This window comes from Patella vulgata, chromosome 3 (genome assembly GCF_932274485.2).
Source record: "Patella vulgata chromosome 3, xgPatVulg1.2, whole genome shotgun sequence".
NCBI classification, from domain to species: Eukaryota; Metazoa; Mollusca; class Gastropoda; family Patellidae; genus Patella; species Patella vulgata.
This window is the reverse complement of record NC_065881.2, coordinates 71,329,651-71,347,508: the sequence shown is the minus strand read 5'-3', so window position 1 is coordinate 71,347,508 and position 17,858 is coordinate 71,329,651. Positions and strand designations below refer to the sequence as shown.

The window sequence follows — 17,858 nt, the reverse complement described above, 5'->3', positions numbered from 1 at the left end:
GTTATTGTAGTCTCTGTCTTCCAGGTCACATTTGAATACGCGCAATTCCCTTTAACAAAAATGTCTGTGTGATAGAGTCTAGTTGGTAAATGAAAAAGCGTGCTGAGCGAGACCGCTGCTGAGCGAGGCCGTATGTCAGTCAATTTGATTGACAGTTCGATATACGGCCTTGATATTACGATTTTTACGATTCTGACGAGCGAGGCAGATGTAAGCTCCGCCTCTTTCTTGTTTAAGTCGCTCCCATTTTATTTGAAGGTCGAGTTTAGAAAGGACTATTTATTGTTAATAATAATTGTTATCAATACATTACGAGCTTTCAATTTGTTAATCCTTTGTAATTGTTTATCCATATTATTACTTCTCTCATCTTGTTTATTCTTAATTATTGATTAATCTGTTACATGGTTTCCAATTGTTAACTATATATTGCACCACATTTTTGTTATAAATCATTATTTGCTTGATAACGATATCTGTATGTGTATCGAAACGTAGCATGTTAATAAATTCAGAAGTAGTATATCCATATAAGTGTTTTTAATTTGTGAAATCTACTTCTATATGTCTTATAAGGATTATTACTAAAGTCTGTTCGACAAAAATCATAGTCTCGATTATCCACTTACTCGTTAAATCGAGAAGGAAAGTTATGCAGTAAATCGGATAATAATCCAACAAATATCGCAGGCTAGCGTTGATTATAGTCTGGATACGTTAATCAATGTCTAAATAATAGTTTATATAACATTTCAGGCCTAAAGAAAGACATAGAATATGCAAATTTAGCTCTTGCATAATGCATGTTTAATTTATATAATACATAGAAATATTTTATAACCTTTCAAAATTAAGAAAAAGTCCCAGCGAGGCCGATTAGGCTCTATACGCGGTATTGGATGATGCATTTCCGTGTTCCTGGGATATATAAGATGGTGTGCTTAATATACGTAACATATTAGAAAGAAATATCATTATTTTATGGAAATCAATTGAAAAAATATCCGCAAATCTTTTAATCGTATAAGAAAAGGGCTGACTGCTAAGCGAGGCCGGTTGTCTACTTCATGTGGTATAGTGCGATGAATTCCGCTATTTCTGTGATATTATTCTTAATTTATATAATACAATCACTTAAATATAATTTTTCTATGAAATTTAATTCATAGAAATACTTTATAACCTTTCAAAACTTAAGAAAAAGTCCCACTGATAAACGAGGCCGATTGTATACTTCATGTTGTATAATGCGATGAATTCCGCTATTTCTGTGATATACATGACATTATTCTTAATTTATATAATACAATCACTTAAATATAATTTTTCTATGAAAATTAATTCATAGAAATACTTCATAATCTTTCAAAATTAAGAAAAGGTCCCACTGCTAAGCGAGGCCGATTGTATACTTCATATGGTATAGTGCAACGAATTCCGCTATTTCTGTGATATATGTATAAGATACAATTCTTAATTTATAAAATGCAATCACTTAAATATTGTTTTCTTTCTATGAAAATTAATTCATAGAAATACTTTATAATCTTTCAAAATTAAGAAAAAGTCACACTGATTTTATACTTCATGCATAGCGAGGCCGATTAGGCTCTATACGCGATATTTGGTGATGAATTTCCGTGTTTCTGGGATATATAGTATAATGTGTTTTATATGCGTAAAATGCTCGAAAGAAATATGATTATTTTATCAAAATCAATTGAAAAAATATCCCCCAAATCTTTTAAACATAAGAAAAAGTCCCACTGCTAAGCGAGGCCAATTGTGTACTTCATATGGTATAGTGCGATGAATTCCGCTATTTCTGTGATATTATTCTTAATTTATATAATACAATCACTTAAATATAATTTTGCTATGAAATTTAATTCAAAGAAATACTTTATAATCTTCCAAAATTAAGAAAAAGTCCAACTGCTAAGCGAGGCCGATTGTATACTTCATGCATAGCGAGGCCGATTAGGCTCTATACGCGATATTGGATGATAAATTTCCGTGTTTCTGGGATATAATATAGTATAATGTCCTTAATATACGTATTTAACGTTCGAAAGAAATATGATTATTTTATCAAAATCAATTGAAAAAATATCCCCCAAATCTTTTAAACAAAAGAAAAAGACTGACTGCATTGCGAGGCCGATTGGGGGTTCTATATGTAGTACAGTGCGATGGAATTTACTATTTCTGAGATATATAAAATAAAAGTGAGAGAGAGAGAGAGAGAGAGAGAGAGAGTGGGTGGGTGGGGGGATTTAACGATTTAGTGGAAGATCGAACATCTCATTTTTGCAACTACGATACAGCGAGCCTGTTTAGATTCTTTGTGATATAGGGCGATGGGTTTGCCTACTAGATATAAGATAATATTCATCATTTATATTAACATTCAAGTATGGAAATTAATGGAGAAAATTTTTACAAGATATAAACATAAGAAACGGGTGCAGGGAGATCCAAACTCTCATTTTAACCACAACTAAAAGTAATATCAAGGCCGTATATCGAACTGTCAATCAAATTGACTGACAGATTGCAGCATGTAGTTTCGAAGTTATTGGGATCATAGTCATTGTGTACTGGAGAATCAAGACTACGTTGGTTTTAGTGGTTTCCCTTGATGACATTTTTTTGTGATTGAAACGTTGAAACAGTCAGTGTGTGAAGGCAAAAAAAGAATAAATATAATATTTCTGTCTTCTGTGAGTGTAAACTCATTCTTCTACATCCTTGGAGACCGAGATTTTTACATATTATATATTATGTAATACTGCATTTATAGTTGTTATGAAATATGAATATTATTGTATTTGTTTATTTTAGCTGTCTTCCCAAAACATTGGCGATTAAAACTTTTCGTCAATCAGTTTTCGCTCAAATCAAAGGATGTTAGGAAAAGGATGTGGAAATACTACTAGCCTGTTCATTTAAAGCTGACACACAGTCACACAAGACTTTATAGTTTTCCTTCCTGTTCCATTTTTGTAGTTCACAGTTAATGTAAACTGGTGATATGTATATCAATGAATAAATTGATACTTTCTTAATTCCTTGTCTTACTTGAGCCAGCATCTCATAGAGCCTATATGGTCTAGATATTTCTGCAAGGCACATCTCAATGACTCAAAATCATTTAAACTTTTGTACAGTTAAATATGTCGTAAGAGTTGGGCGACATAAAAAATTAGTTGGTGATCGTCCCCGCCTACCCAGCAATTTCTATCCAACCAATATTTTTTTTTATTTTCAAAATTTACCCTCCTCTGCATAATAGTGCTGGCACGAAATATCGTTGAATCGATGTATTGTGATTCTTTTTTTTAAAATATTTTTTGTCGCTTCAGTAAGTAACCTGTACGTCACTCATAATTATCCATGTCACAGATTATCCATAGGTACATAACACTCTGAAATTGTTTTGGTCCTTATTTTGATCTACACGATATCATGATTTAAAACAGTTTTATTTGTTAGACATCGGCAGGACTAAAAATATCAATTTTCTTGGTACATATTGACCTGGTTATGAATCGTGATACGACTTTGCATCGTAGCACCTGAATCGCAATACTTATCGTATTGTGACAGCAGTGGCAATACCCAGCACTACTTACGATATTTAAAATCAATGGTAAAAGTGCCAAAATGTATCTAGACTACGAAATTCATAAGCTTGTGCGAACCGTGGAGACATTGTGAATATTCTGTAAACAATGTCACACATGTGCTCTTCCTCACATTTATAGTTTACAACCCATTTTGATTTAGATGTTTTCCGAATTGTAATGGTCTGCAATAATGTCATTCGTCTAGTTTAAATGATTAATCTAAACAATGCAAATGACAATCAGCAGCTTTATAAGCAGATGAGTCATGTTTTCACATGAAATAAAAGCTTTATTCCTGAAGTATTGCGTGTCCTGTATATTCATTTTGGAAAAGAAAAAGGACGATCACCAACAAGTTGCCTTACCTTCCTTTTGTAAAATTTAAGTGTCTCAGTGTCGTGTATGGTGCTTGCTCATGACCAGGAGGTTCAGTGTTTGCAGAGAGTTCCTCTGGATTTGTTTAGTCTAGGATGGAGAGCCTGCCATGGAAATGAAAAATGTCATTCGGATGGCATGAAAAAATGTGTCCCTGTGTATGCCACTGGTACTTCATTGAAGATCCCTTATCAGTTGGAAATTGAAATAAGAATAGGTCGTAGTGCAAATGTCCGTGCAAAATTTCCGTTGCAGCATTCTGCATGGTTTATGCCTTTTTCATTACCCCGGCTGTTGCAGAAAGCTAAACAGTTATAAGTAGGTAATTAATTACTGCTAATTTTCTTTTTACCAGAGATTAGTATTCTAAAACAGTATGGAAGACTGATGCAAGGAAGAGTTAAATAACCCAAAGAGATGAAGTTTTCTTTGACGTATATATTATTTGCTGTTGTATTTGCTTATATTGCTCATTCCACTTGGGTCTTATATCAACTCTTTAACCCAAAACCATGTACAGTGGGACAATGCTTAAAGGCTTATGCTGCCAGAAATCATAAACTAGAGGTAATAAACTGACAATAATTTTATAAATGTTATAAATAAATAAGGAATCTGAGGCTTGGGCTCAGACTTTGTTTCTATCATTTTGGTGAAAAAAAATAAAATCGTCATTCATCAAATCAAAGGTAATACAGGTACTTAGAGACTTAGAGCATAATTTTTATTGTCATACATGCATAGTAGTAGACTTACCAAATTATTCAGAATATCCCTGCAGATTGTATGCAAAAATCTTTGGTGAAAACTGATGAATTGATTATAGTAATTTCCAAATTAAATTGGAAAGTAAAAAACAAAGAAAGTATTGATTATCATGTTATTAATAAGTGATAATTAATGATAGCTCTCGAGAGTCAGTCAATCTTATTTTATCTAGTTTTTAATTTCTATTGTTTCAGATGCAAGTCTATACCTCTAAAAAACAAACTCAAATCAGTGAAACAGATTTAACTTTAGTATGGAAAAATGATAATTTTGACATCCACAAAACAGAAGAAAGGTAGTTTTATATATTTTGTCAGGAAAAAATTCTCTAATGGATATCAACTACAGACCTCTGCAATACAGACAACAATCAAATAGTCTTTTTTAAAAATCTTTATTTTCTGTATCAGAAGGAAACAACAGAAGTATGATGATTCTTTTTTACATTATTGACATGCATCAAAATGGAAAGAATATAACAGATTTATTTAGAATTGGATCATGGCACCCATTTCAAAATTTTGACATTCAAATATTTATTCATTTTGTAAGTCCTGAATTGGATGTGATCTAAAAGATAGTGATAAACGATATTAAAGTAAACGATTTTAAAACCACAAAATTTTAATAATAAAATCTTGACAAAACTTTTTTTAGCTACCGGTAATTACAAAACCAGTACATTGTATCTTTGTTCTTATTACAGGAATTTTAATATCTCTATTCCTAATAAAACAAGAAGAAATGGAACCCTTTATGTCCATGTTTTTGTTTTGCCAAAGAATGCTGATCCTTTTGCAACAGAATATGTGACTCATCGGTATACAGCTTTAACAACATATATGTTACCCCAGGCACAGTTTATTAATCTCTTACAAGATAGAGACAATAATAAGGTATGTGATATATATGTATAGATAGAGCGAAATGGGGTCATTTGGGACTAATATTATATACATTTCAGTAATTTGCTTTATATTCTTTGAATGGCATTTAGTAATTTGCTTGTTTGCAGGTGTCTTTGGCAGTGGGGTGGAACCAAGGGGACCTTGGATTAATCAAATCCACGCCACTTGTCAGACCATATGATCGAAAACACATACCTTTACGTATGCAAGTCAGAAACCAAAATGTAAAAAATAATGTATTATTTATATTTATAAGTGATCGATGAGAATGTATAATTTATATTTATAGAGCAGTAAATCAAATACACAAGGTAGACCAGTTACTCACTGGAGACAGAAATTAACAATAAGTGTTATGGAAGATACTATAGCCTTTGATAGATTTAGTATACCAGCAGAAATATTTAGATATATGACGTAAGTTTTATACCTAATTTGATAGATTTCTGCTTTTAATAACAATGTTTTGTTACACATACAGGTCATAATTTTTAGTTGTTATTGAATAACTGAGAAGTACAGTTATATCCATATACACCTTGTGTTATTAAATAACTGAGAAGTACAGTGCACTCTGTTACATCCGACATCGTACGGGATCGTTACAATATGTCGGATTACGCAGAGTGTCGGAATACCCAGTTTTCTCAAAACCGAAAATATTGTAACTTCGAAAACCGGAAGTGTTATTATAATGTAGCTTTGAACATAGAACTTCGAATCACCAGAATGTTATTCCCTTTAAAAATGATAAACCTTTCTGTACATTCAAAATTTTATTACATTAATTTTTATTTCATTTAACATGCGTAGGCATATTGAATAGGTCAAGCCTGTCGTTAATTTATCTTCTTCGCCGTCTTCAGTTGATGGCACTCTTGTCTTTGCTATCACGTGTTCATTGGGCGTACTTGATTGAACATCCTGAATTGAATTCTCTCAATCCCAAAAATAGTGACAATCGAGTGAAAATGGGTACTTCGGGCTACAACGCATGCATCGACTGGATATATAAATATCTCATCCAACCATGCAGCTGAAACCTGTTCGTCGTGTTTAATTACGTCACAATTCTACTCACACCACCTCCGTCGTCGGGACTGACAGAACTGTGACAGGACTGAATTCTGCGTCACTTGATTGCAATTCTGTCAATTCGGGACGTTCCGGACCGTAAATCGAGCATCCCCGGGTCGTCGTCACACGGTTCGAAGAGATCTGTTGGGTGACCAAACTTATAGGTTATTCAGGTTCAATCGGCATGCGCAACGATAGCGAGTTTTAATCTCACAGATAATTGATTGGTGATTGCTTGTTAATCTTTTGTGGCTTCACACCCATCCAGTTTTAATCTCACGGATAATTGATTGGTAAGTACACCCACTGATTGAAGGCCGGATTATACGGTGTCGATTCAATGGAAATTGTATGACGGGACAGCTGATTGATGTCGTAATCCGAAACGTACATAGGTCGAATTACCCAGAGATTTTTGGGCTGAAGTATTAAGGAAATAAATCGGGACATGAAAATGGTGTCGGATGTAACAGAGTGCTGGAGTGATCAGAGGTCGGATGTGACAGAGTGCACTGTAGTTATATCCAAATACACCTTGTGTTACCGGTATTAAATAACAGAGAAGTAGTTATATCCATATACACCTTCGTGTCATTGAATAACAGAGAAGTAGTTATATCCAAATGTACATTGTGTAGTATTTTGTTGGGAATGCCCTAAATATTGTACGAGTGTGGTTTAATGGACTCGAGCTTAGACATTGGGTAATATATTGAAATACCACTGAGGCGTTACTATCCCGCGCATTCTTTTCAATGAAATATGTCACACGAGTCCAATATTTCATCCAGTACAATTGGCAAGTTGCCTTACCCATACATTTTTTTAAATATTGTTATGCCAACATCAAAGGGTGGCGTCGTATCTATTTTAAATTATAATACTGTATATATTTTCAGAATAACACGTGCTGGTGAATATTTACCTATTGTTTATATAGATGAATTATCTTTAAGAACCAAAGATTTATTAGTAAGTATAGTAATTTCAAAGGTATATATATAATATGCGGATTCTTGGGTCTTGATATTTTTGGAACCCTGGTTCTTGGTGATCAAGATTTTTGAAGAAAATATAACTAGAAATAAGAATTCTATGATTTATCTGAAAATTATCAAACTAAAATGTTGCTGTCATGTTAAACCTCATTCTGTTCCATTGAACGACAATTTTGTAAAGAGAGAGAGAGAAATGGGGTTCAACGTCCACTTGACACCTCGCTTGAAAGTGACAAGGAGTAGGGTTGCCCGTTCAACCTCGTAGGTTTTAACCGGGTTCTCTGGTTTCCTCCCTCAGCTGGGGGGTTGGATGGCCGAATAGTTAGCATGTGCCCGCTGTATCATACGGTCTGTCATTGAGTCAACTGGTGGGGTTTCTATTCCCGGTTGTACGTGACAAGGAGTAGGGTCGCCTGTCCAACCTCGTGGGTTTTCTCCGTATACTCTGGTTCCTCCGACTGCTAAAAACCCCTACACGCAAGCAAATTATTAAAATAAAATTGAACCATATGTTAGTCCCGAAATGACCTAGTTTGTGTCGAGTGGACGTTAAACCCCATTTCTCTCTCTCGCTTTTGCTCCCTCAGCTAAAGACAGCTACACGCACGCGAATTATTGAAATACAATTGAACCATATGCTAGTCCCAAAATAACCTAGTTTGTGTTGAGTGGACGTTAAACACTCTTAGAGTAAACAGTGTACACAATTTCTTGCACTCTTTGTTACCTTTTTTGTTACCATTAGGAAAGCAATCAAAATGTGACAAAGACATTAAAATTGAATTGATTGTATAAATATTATATTGCAGGAAGTAAATTCAAGTACTACAACATTACCATTAACTCTTACTTATACTCCTATATCTGTGGGTAAATTGCGTATGTGGGCAAATGTCTTGGAATCATTTAAAATGTTACGAGGACTTGGTAAGTCTAATTTTAATAAAGTCATAAGTACATATAATATGTTCATCAGATCCTTGAAAATAATGAATAGTATTGTTTGTTTTATCTTGAAGAAGATATACTATGTTTTTTTATGTTTGTAGATCGCCGGCCCTCATTAATTTTTTAAAAAGGATTGTTTAAGAACCAGAATATTTTTTTTGTGTGGCCTGATTCACATATTTATTGCCTTTGACTGAAGATATCTCAGAAATATAGCTTGTTACTCTAGTTGTTCACTCTGACATATAATAGTTCCTATTACTGTTGAAAGATACCCAAACTGGTCTTTGTTTGATTGCTGACATTTCTAAAACTTATTAGTGCTAGCTCGTATAAACTTTTTTTTACCTTGGCATAAAATATTCATTTGACACTAGCAAAATTCAGTGCCGCTCCTTAAAAACTTGTTGTCATTGTTCCACTAGTCCTAAAGAGAAATCCTTTTCAAATTCAGAGGCACCCATTGATTTTATGCATAGTTATTAGTTAGTTAAGAAAATATCAAACATTTATCAATGTAATGTATATACAGGTTTTACGGAGAAAGATACAGATGAAATTAAAGGGATTTTTTCTGATACAAATTTCTACTTCTTAATATTAACATTTACTGTAGCTGTCTTTCATGTAAGTTACACTTTAAATATGGAAGAAGATCAATTTTTGATATGTTGTACAGGGGCGGATCCAGGAATTTTTGCAGGAGGGGGTTTGCCAGGTTCTCGAAACAATGTATCCCCCCCCCCCTCCCGCATGGTCTCTATCGTCATTTTGGCGTATATACATACACATTGAGCTTTTTAAACAGAGAAATTCAACACCTCGTTTGACGTCAATTTTTATTATGAATTAATACAATGACATTGTGATTCAATTTCATGGATGCAAAGCCTTAATTGTGATATCACATAATGTCTATATCATTATCTCGTGCTTTGAGTGCCCATCCTGCATTAGCAAAGTTTTTAGATATATAATTTTTCTTAATTCTCTTTTGTCCTATTTATATTACAGCTACTGTTTGATTTCCTGGCTTTTAAAAATGAAATAAGTTATTGGAAAGAGAGAAAAGATATGGTAGGATTATCATCAAGAGCAGTTATATGGCGATGTGTATCTACTATTGTTATATTTATGTATTTAATGGATGAAAATACAAGCTTATTAGTTCTAATACCCGCTGGTATTGGAACTTTAATTGAGGTGAGTTTTACCTACTTTTGTATATAAACAAGAATAAATTATTTCTCATGAAATGAAAGTGTCAGTGTGTATTTAATCAATAAAGCTTTCATATACTTCAAATTATTACTTGATACAGAGTATTGCCATTATATCATCATAAATTTCTGAGAATAAATCCAATCCATGCTTATTTTACTAGTTCATAGTCCTGACAGTAAAAAGTTTGGGAGTCGAAGGACACCTGTTTAAGCAAACTGTTGTATAGCCATTTACTGGTGTATATAATTAGTTCTGAAATTTCCTCTGAATAATATCAGTTACCCACAGCAGGATACCTGGTACACAGATAAGCCAATTTCATATTTTTCCAAGTTCACAATGGATTGGATGCTATATGTATAAAGATAATGATTATTGATTAAGAATTCAGGTGCCTGAACTTAGGATTGGTTATTAACAATTTAAAGATGCCTTTCCGCATATATATTCAAACTAATTTATCTATCAAAAGTTTGCTTCAAATCTCTATTACAAATTTTTAATCAGAAAAAACTAACCCATGCCGTGACACATCAGCCTTGTTTATCATGTGACTTGATTGAGTGAGAATCCACTATTAGCTTGTATTTGTTGTTAGTCACTGTCCATTTACCCTAAATATCAGAGAAGACAAACTGCCTCACATTTTTGCCTTGTATGCACATCATTGATGTTCTTCAGGGAATCCAGTATTTTTCTAGTAAGATTTGGTTGTCTCTTCTATATTTCACATTCCCCCCCCCCCCTTTTACTGGAAATAACTACCTTATAAATACTTTCATGGGAATGTATCTTTAACAATTTAATATTTCTGCCTTGTAATTAAGATATGTATAATTGAATAGCACTGCCAACAATAAGTTGATGTGTTTATTTTAGGTGTGGAAAGTAAAGAAAGCTTTTAAAATCAAAGTAGTATGGAGTGGAATTATACCTAGCTTCGAGGTAAATATAATGGCTTCATTAATTACAGACTGATAAACTATTAACGAAGAAGAAATCTTTCATTATGATATATCATTGGAGCGAATTAACTATTTATGCTATTTCATCAACTATCTTTAATGCTATGCAAGGAACTGAATCTTGTTGTTTGGATTGTACGAAAAAGTGTTCCTGTGTTCAGGTTAACTTGTATGTGAAAGAATCCCTGGCAGTTGAAACTTGACAAAATCCTGCAAAATTTTTTTCATGGCACACTGCATGACGTATGTCAGTCTTCAGTAGCCCATTAGCACATTTGGTGAAGAAGTAGGACGTTAAACACCATTTCACTTATTGTGAGACATCTATAAGCTTTGTAAAGCTCTGTAGAGCAGCTGGATTTTATTGTGCTATGTAAATGAATAAATTATTATTACATTATTAATTATTATTATTTCCCTCTTGGTCACTATGAGGGGGGTTGGATGGCTGAATGGTTAGCGTGCGCGCTGTATCATAAAGTCTGTCGTTGAGTCGACTGGCGTGGTTTCGAATCCCTGGTTGTACGTGGCAAGGAGTAGGGTCGCCTGTCCAACCTCATGGGTTTACTCCTGGTCCTTCGGTTTCCTCCCACTGCTAAAGACCCATACGGGCAAGCGAATTATGTAAATAAAAAATTAAACCATATGTTAGTCCCGAAATGACCTAGTTTGTGTCGAGTGGATGTTAAACCCCATTTCTCTCTCTCTCTTGGTCACTATGAGCTTCCATAAATACTATATATTATTTATTTTACAGTTTGGTGAAAAAGATGCAAGAGAGAAAGAAACTGAAGCTTTTGATTCTCAGGTATATATAACACAAACTATTAACTTAAAAATTTCGCTTTGCTAGACCTTTTCTGTGGAATAAACTACCACAGTCAATAAAACAATTAAAAAAAGCAGACCATTTTAAATCTCAACTCAAAACATTCTTGTTTTAATACTCTGATCTGTGAATAATCAGTGAATATAACAATCAGCATTGCCTTAGCAACTGTTAATATGATTTAAAACTTGTCTGTCAATAGGTACAAAATTAGATTATCAATTTATACTTATATCTTATGTCTTATATAAGTGTTTGTTATAAGAGTAGAGGAAGCACAGTCATCGTTCTCCAATAATTTTGACACAATTTTACTTTATATTACTCTTTTTGTTTTGTTTATTTTTCAGGCGATGAAGTATTTATTGTATGTTTTATATCCGTTGTGTATACTAGGTGCTGGCTATTCTTTATTATATGTCCAGCATAGAAGGTAAATGCTTACAATTATTTTTGGGAAGTTGCATGTGAAATCAGTTGAATAAGTTTCAAATCGGGTTGATTTTGAATTAAATGGTGCAGATCAGGCCCCACTCCCCCCCCCCCCCCAAAAAAAAGTTGCCAACTATAGCTCTAAAATACCTGCTGTAGACTGTGCCCCAACCTAAAACCTTCACTGCCCCTCCTGGTGCAGAATGGTGTTTTAAGAAATGTATTCAACCAATATTAAGTTTTATTGATGTCATCTTGACATGATAAATATATACTTGACTATTTGAAAAAAAGTATGCTCTATAATTCATTATCAGATCATTATAGTTTCTAACCATTTCTTAGTTATTATAAACTTAATGTTAAAAGGATATAATCCCTTTCAACAAGAAAATAAATTTACAATGGAATTCATTTTATATAGTGTTACATTCATTTAAGATAAGACAAGATCTTCAAAGTGCCAGGGTCTCTTTAATAACGGAAATCAAAATGACCAAATAGGGGGTTTTGTTGTCTTTTGAAAAGATAATTCATTGTTCAATTAATCCCCTGTATTCTTAGTAGATAATACCGCACACCTAATTTTTTTTTTTTTTTTTTAGAAAACCCTACTTCATTCGTCACTTTCATTTTCCATGCCAATGGAAAAGTAATGAAGCTCGGGCAAAGTTTAAATATCGGGACAATTTTGTTTTATGTTTTATATAATTTACATAAAACCAGTTATATATTGGAATACTAAATTATTTATTATCCTTTTCTTCAGCTGGTATTCCTGGGTTTTACAAAGTCTTGTTAATGGTAAGAAAGTTTATTATAAAAAAAACCCTATATGTTTGACATTAAAAACTGATATCTTTCGACAATTTTGTGAAAAAAAAAATGTCTTTGTATTTACAGAGAACTCAAGCCATTGCAGATTTTATATTGTATTTCTTATTCTGAAGCGTTCATTGTTTTTTTTCTTGTGTACTCTTTTTGTGTATTTAATTGTACTGATTCTTTATTACAGGTGTTTATGCTTTTGGCTTTTTGTTTATGTTACCTCAACTATTTGTTAATTATAAAGTAAGTATATTATAAAATATGTCTAGGACAGTAATTTATTAAAGCAGCTGAGTGTGTGTGTGTTTTGTAGCCTGGCAACCTATTTTTGTCAATGGCTCAAATAAAATTTCATGTAACTTAATCTGCTGGCGCAAGAATCCACAGTGAACCACCCCGATCCGCAGACAATTTATAAGTGACATTAAAAAAACATTTAAATAATATAAAATATCCTGATAAAATATCCAACTGTTTTTCTTATTTCAGTTAAAATCAGTGGCCCATTTACCATGGAGAGCTTTTATGTATAAGGTAAGTTTTGTTTTAAAGGATAGATATGTTGCTGACTTACTTGGATGGAGATTATTCAGATTTGTTCAACTGGCGTGGTTTCGATTCCCCAATTGTACGTGACAAGGAGTAGGTTCGCCTCTCCAACCTTGTTGGTTTTCTCTGTGTCCTCCGGTTTCCTAACACTACTAAAGACTCCTACGCTCAAGTGAATTATTGAAATCAAATTGAATCCTATATTAGTCCCGAAATTACCTAGTTTGTGTCAAGTGGACGTTAAACCACATTGTGGTAGAAATCTATTACGATACATGAGACCTTTTTGTGGGACTTTACAGCGTGATGCGGTAGAGTTGACAGGTCTGCAAATCTACCAGTTATTTCAGTACTATTTTCATAATCATCCATTTTAATAAGTATGCAATCTTATTTTCAGGCTTTCAACACATTTATTGATGACATATTCGCATTTATTATCACTATGCCAACAGCTCACAGATTAGCCTGTTTCCGTGACGATCTAGTATTTTTAGTGTATTTATATCAAAGATGGTAAGTAACCTAAATTTACCTCAAACTAGTCAAACGCTAATTTTATGGAAACTGTTCATAATCTTTCACATTGACATTTTTCATAATATTCTTTAGAGTGGCCCGTGGAGGCTTTCCTGCTCATACAGTCAATGTGATCAGATACATGATCAAATACTTCCTGATAAAATATTCTGTATACTTTCCAACACTAGCAGAAATAATCTAATAATTATAAATTTGTCAAGAATGTTTGGCTAGTTGTAATTTCAGATTCACCCTTCGATTTTATCCCTGAAATGCTGCTGGATGGATAAATATTTCTTGTCTGGCAACACTATTTGAATCAGAGCCGCAGTGGTTGAGTGAGCAGGATGCAAGCTCACCAATTGGTGTTAGTCGAGAAAGTTTCCTGAAAGTTTCCCTTTGTCAATGGGTGCAGGACGGGGGAGGGGGGGCCTGGCAAGGACAGTGTCTAGTTATTCATATGGGACGGAAAACCGAATATAATTTTATATCAGCTCAACCAAATAATACTCAATTTATTGCAGGTTATATCCAGTTGATAAGACTCGTGTTAATGAATTCGGGATGTCTTATGAAGAGGAAAAGAAAGACAAAGAGGAAAGTAAAAAGACCAAATAACATGTAATTAGATGTCTGTCTCATTATTTAAGTGTGGGATTGGGGAGTGAGTTTTTTTTTGATTATTTAAAAATATTAATTTGACAAAACGTAAAAAGAAAAATTGATACCCATTTTGAAAAAAGCCCACAAAATTATTTTCTAGTCAAATATTTTGTGTTAATTTGTTTTGTAATATCTTGTTACATGAAATTGTTTTAGATTGATTAATATAATGTTAACATATACACTGTCGGTTTATGAGTCACCATTTGGAGTCATTGTTTGTTGGAGCTATGAAATGGTAGATAAAATGATAAAATAGATCATTGAATTTTGTCTTTTTGTCACTTTAATTCAAATTTAACAGACATTGAAATTTAAAGGCTAAAAATCCAAGACAGTTTTTCATTTTATTTTCAAATGACTTTGAAAGAAAATTTTCTATATTGAAACAAGGGTAAAATGAAAGGTTTTCAGTTTTATTTTTGAGTGGAAATGTAAAATATGCCAATCTGAAATGTTTTGTTGACAAAGAGCTGTGACCATGAGTAATGTATATTTAGGAATAATGAATTATAAAAATAGGAATTTTGTTTTATTATTTTTTTTAAATAATACAGCAAATTTTACATTCAATGTACATATAATATCTAAATTTAAATTTGGTTTAAATAGGCCTCATTTTTTATTTTTCAAGAAATACTCAAACATCAAAAGGTACTAAAATTGATTATTTAACCATAGAACTGCCCTAAGAAAATCAGAACCATCAATTAAATACTTGTTATTTGATAAGAATCCAGTGAAATATATATTTCGATAAATGTTGACCACATCTTTGGTCAATTATGGAAGTTTTGGTTTACGTTCAGTTTGACCATATCCAATTTTTATCGTCTGAAGAGGATTGCGATTGTTACGAAATTTTCAATTGATCACATCTCTGTAAATACTGAATGGAATGGAACCTTTTTGTGATTGATACTCCTTTTGGATATTATAGTTGGCCAGATATTAACAAACCCTCAAATGACGCTCGGAGACTTGAATTACATAAAGACAAATCATCCAATACATACCTATAAATTTCAGTATACAATTAGCTAATATGTCTAATCCAAATAGCAGAAATAATTTATAAGGTGGAGGTTAATGAAAATATGGATTTTGTGAATTTCAGGGCTAGAGATATTTTATGTGTTTTTTGTTGATTCCAAATTAAACTTCTGGGACCAGAAATATGACCATTTAGTTAAAGACTTGATAATTTAGAAATGGAATAAATTAAAATGAATTTATATTTAGCTTTTAAATTGTATAGAAGTTTTAAACTTATTGTATATTTGATTTATGTATTTCTACATGGTTTTGTCTGATGTTTTATAGAATAAAAATATTTCATTTCCATTTTTTTCTGTTGTTTTTTTAAAGAAGGATTGTCTAACTCAGAATTGTAACAATTTCTATAACACACATTTCAATAACTTCCTGCCAGCATTTCTATAAACCAGCGGATACGCCCACATTTTCGAGAGATGGATAGAGAACAGCTAACAAGAAAGTGATTTTTCCTATAATCAAGGGCCATAATTCAGGAAATTACAATTCGATATGCGCAAATATCGAAAGGAACTGAACAAACGACAGCCATTTTGGGCCGATTTTCACGAAATTCGAACTCAGTCCCCCTTAGGGTGTAACGGTGACATAATAGAACGTTTTTTTAAATCGGATAAAAATTATGACTTCTATAGGGTCCACAAGCTAAAAACGTGATTTTTCGTACAATCAAGGTCCATTATTCAGGAAGTTACGGTCCGATATGCACGAATATCGAAAGGAACCGAGATCTTTGGGTTATAAACTTACATTTCAAGTTTCAACAAAATCGGATAAAAATTGTGACCCCTATAGGGTCCACAACCTTGATATACCATATTCTTACTAGGGGTGTCACAATCGGAACAAAATTTGGGGTCGGGTTGTTTCTGAGGCAAAATTTGTCACTGAAGACGATTATGAGATTATTTTACTTCTGTGACGTCATTTTCGGTTGGGGTTTTTCTGATTTCCAAAATGGCCGCCAGAATTTGACGAAAAATTAATTTCCAGATAGTATGGGTGATTATCACGCAAGGTATGGCTTGTAATATATCATATATAAGGTTTTTTAGTAATTGAACTGAAAAAATAATCTCTAAAACTAGTTTCCCCAAATCCAAGATGGCGGAAATTCAAAATGGCGGCCAAAATTTACCTAAAATGGCTGATTTGTCAGATAAAAGTCATTTCACTCTTTGATATGATTTATAATATGTAATTTAAAGGATTTTCAGTGTCACTAAACTTAAAATTAATCTAAATATAACGGGGTTCCAAAATCCAAGATGGCGGAAATTCAAAATGGCGGCCAGAATTTCCCTAAAATGGTCGATTTTTCGGATAATCGTCATTTTTAAGTTTGATATAGCTACCATCTTATGGAGACATAATGTGTGGTGCATTTACGGTCTTATAGAGCTCTATTCTTACATAAAGAATTCTTGATTCGCACGGAAGTGTTTTAGCCGTGATCATTTTAAGTCATGCTTATGCCAAAATCTGGGTAAGTGTTAATTTAACTAGATATCAGAAAAGTACCACGTTTTCATAAATGTACTCTTTAGATAAATTGTACAATATTTATCAGTTCACTAGTTACGTGTTGACCTTTAACATCACACTTAGATCCTGTACGCTTTGTGTCTTACAGTCAATACATGTCATGAAGAACTCTTTAGACATAATTTCGTTTATAATACTTTACTCGTTTCTATTGAGTTGTTTAGCAGAAGTAACCCATGACAACAATATGTTGAGACGACTACGTAACAGAATAGGACGATTCAATGTTATTAAAATGACACAATGACAATTTTAATTTTATTACCAACCCTTTCACAATATTTGAATGAAATATCTCACACAGGGTGTTAATCTGTTTTCAGTTTCTATTCCAATTCAATAAAACATTTAAAACATTTAATACATGTCTTGGCTTGATTCATTATTTACAATTTAATACGTTAATCGTGTATTTTAAATAATACAGTTCAAGAGATCAAAACATTTCCGAATTTATACATTCAACATTACACGCAGACCTAAATGTATTTTTCAAATACGTGTATAAACATTTATATGAAATATATTATAAACAGATATGC

At 32.8% G+C, this 17,858-nt stretch overlaps 1 protein-coding gene across 2 annotated transcripts; it reads left to right on the top strand.

Annotated features, from left to right (window-relative positions):
• The first annotated feature begins 2,578 nt into the window (after positions 1–2,578).
• On the top strand, positions 2,579–16,057 carry LOC126814655 (lipid scramblase CLPTM1L). 2 transcript variants are annotated; one of them, XM_050539953.1, is made up of 17 exons: positions 2,579–2,723; positions 4,360–4,571; positions 4,967–5,067; positions 5,479–5,668; positions 5,970–6,097; positions 7,657–7,729; positions 8,565–8,682; positions 9,236–9,330; positions 9,718–9,906; positions 10,807–10,872; positions 11,650–11,700; positions 12,072–12,154; positions 12,923–12,957; positions 13,169–13,224; positions 13,471–13,515; positions 13,931–14,046; positions 14,577–16,057. In XM_050539953.1, the coding sequence occupies exons 2-17, from the start codon at positions 4,422–4,424 to the stop codon at positions 14,668–14,670; spliced, it is 1,590 nt and encodes a 529-aa protein (XP_050395910.1). In that variant the 5' UTR covers positions 2,579–2,723; positions 4,360–4,421; the 3' UTR covers positions 14,671–16,057. The 2 variants fall into 2 exon arrangements, with proteins under 2 accessions (XP_050395910.1, XP_050395911.1); XM_050539954.2 differs by having other exon boundaries at positions 2,656–2,785.
• The last annotated feature ends 1,801 nt before the right edge of the window (positions 16,058–17,858 follow it).

Bases quoted from the DNA above. Each gene is read 5' to 3' on its own strand.
- LOC126814655 (XM_050539953.1), top strand. From the start codon at position 4,422: ATGAAGTTTTCTTTGACGTATATATTATTTGCTGTTGTATTTGCTTAT. The intron at 5,068-5,478 runs GTAGTTTTATAT...TTCTTATTACAG, and splicing joins ATCCACAAAACAGAAGAAAG to GAATTTTAATATCTCTATTC. The intron at 8,683-9,235 runs GTAAGTCTAATT...ATGTATATACAG, and splicing joins TAAAATGTTACGAGGACTTG to GTTTTACGGAGAAAGATACA.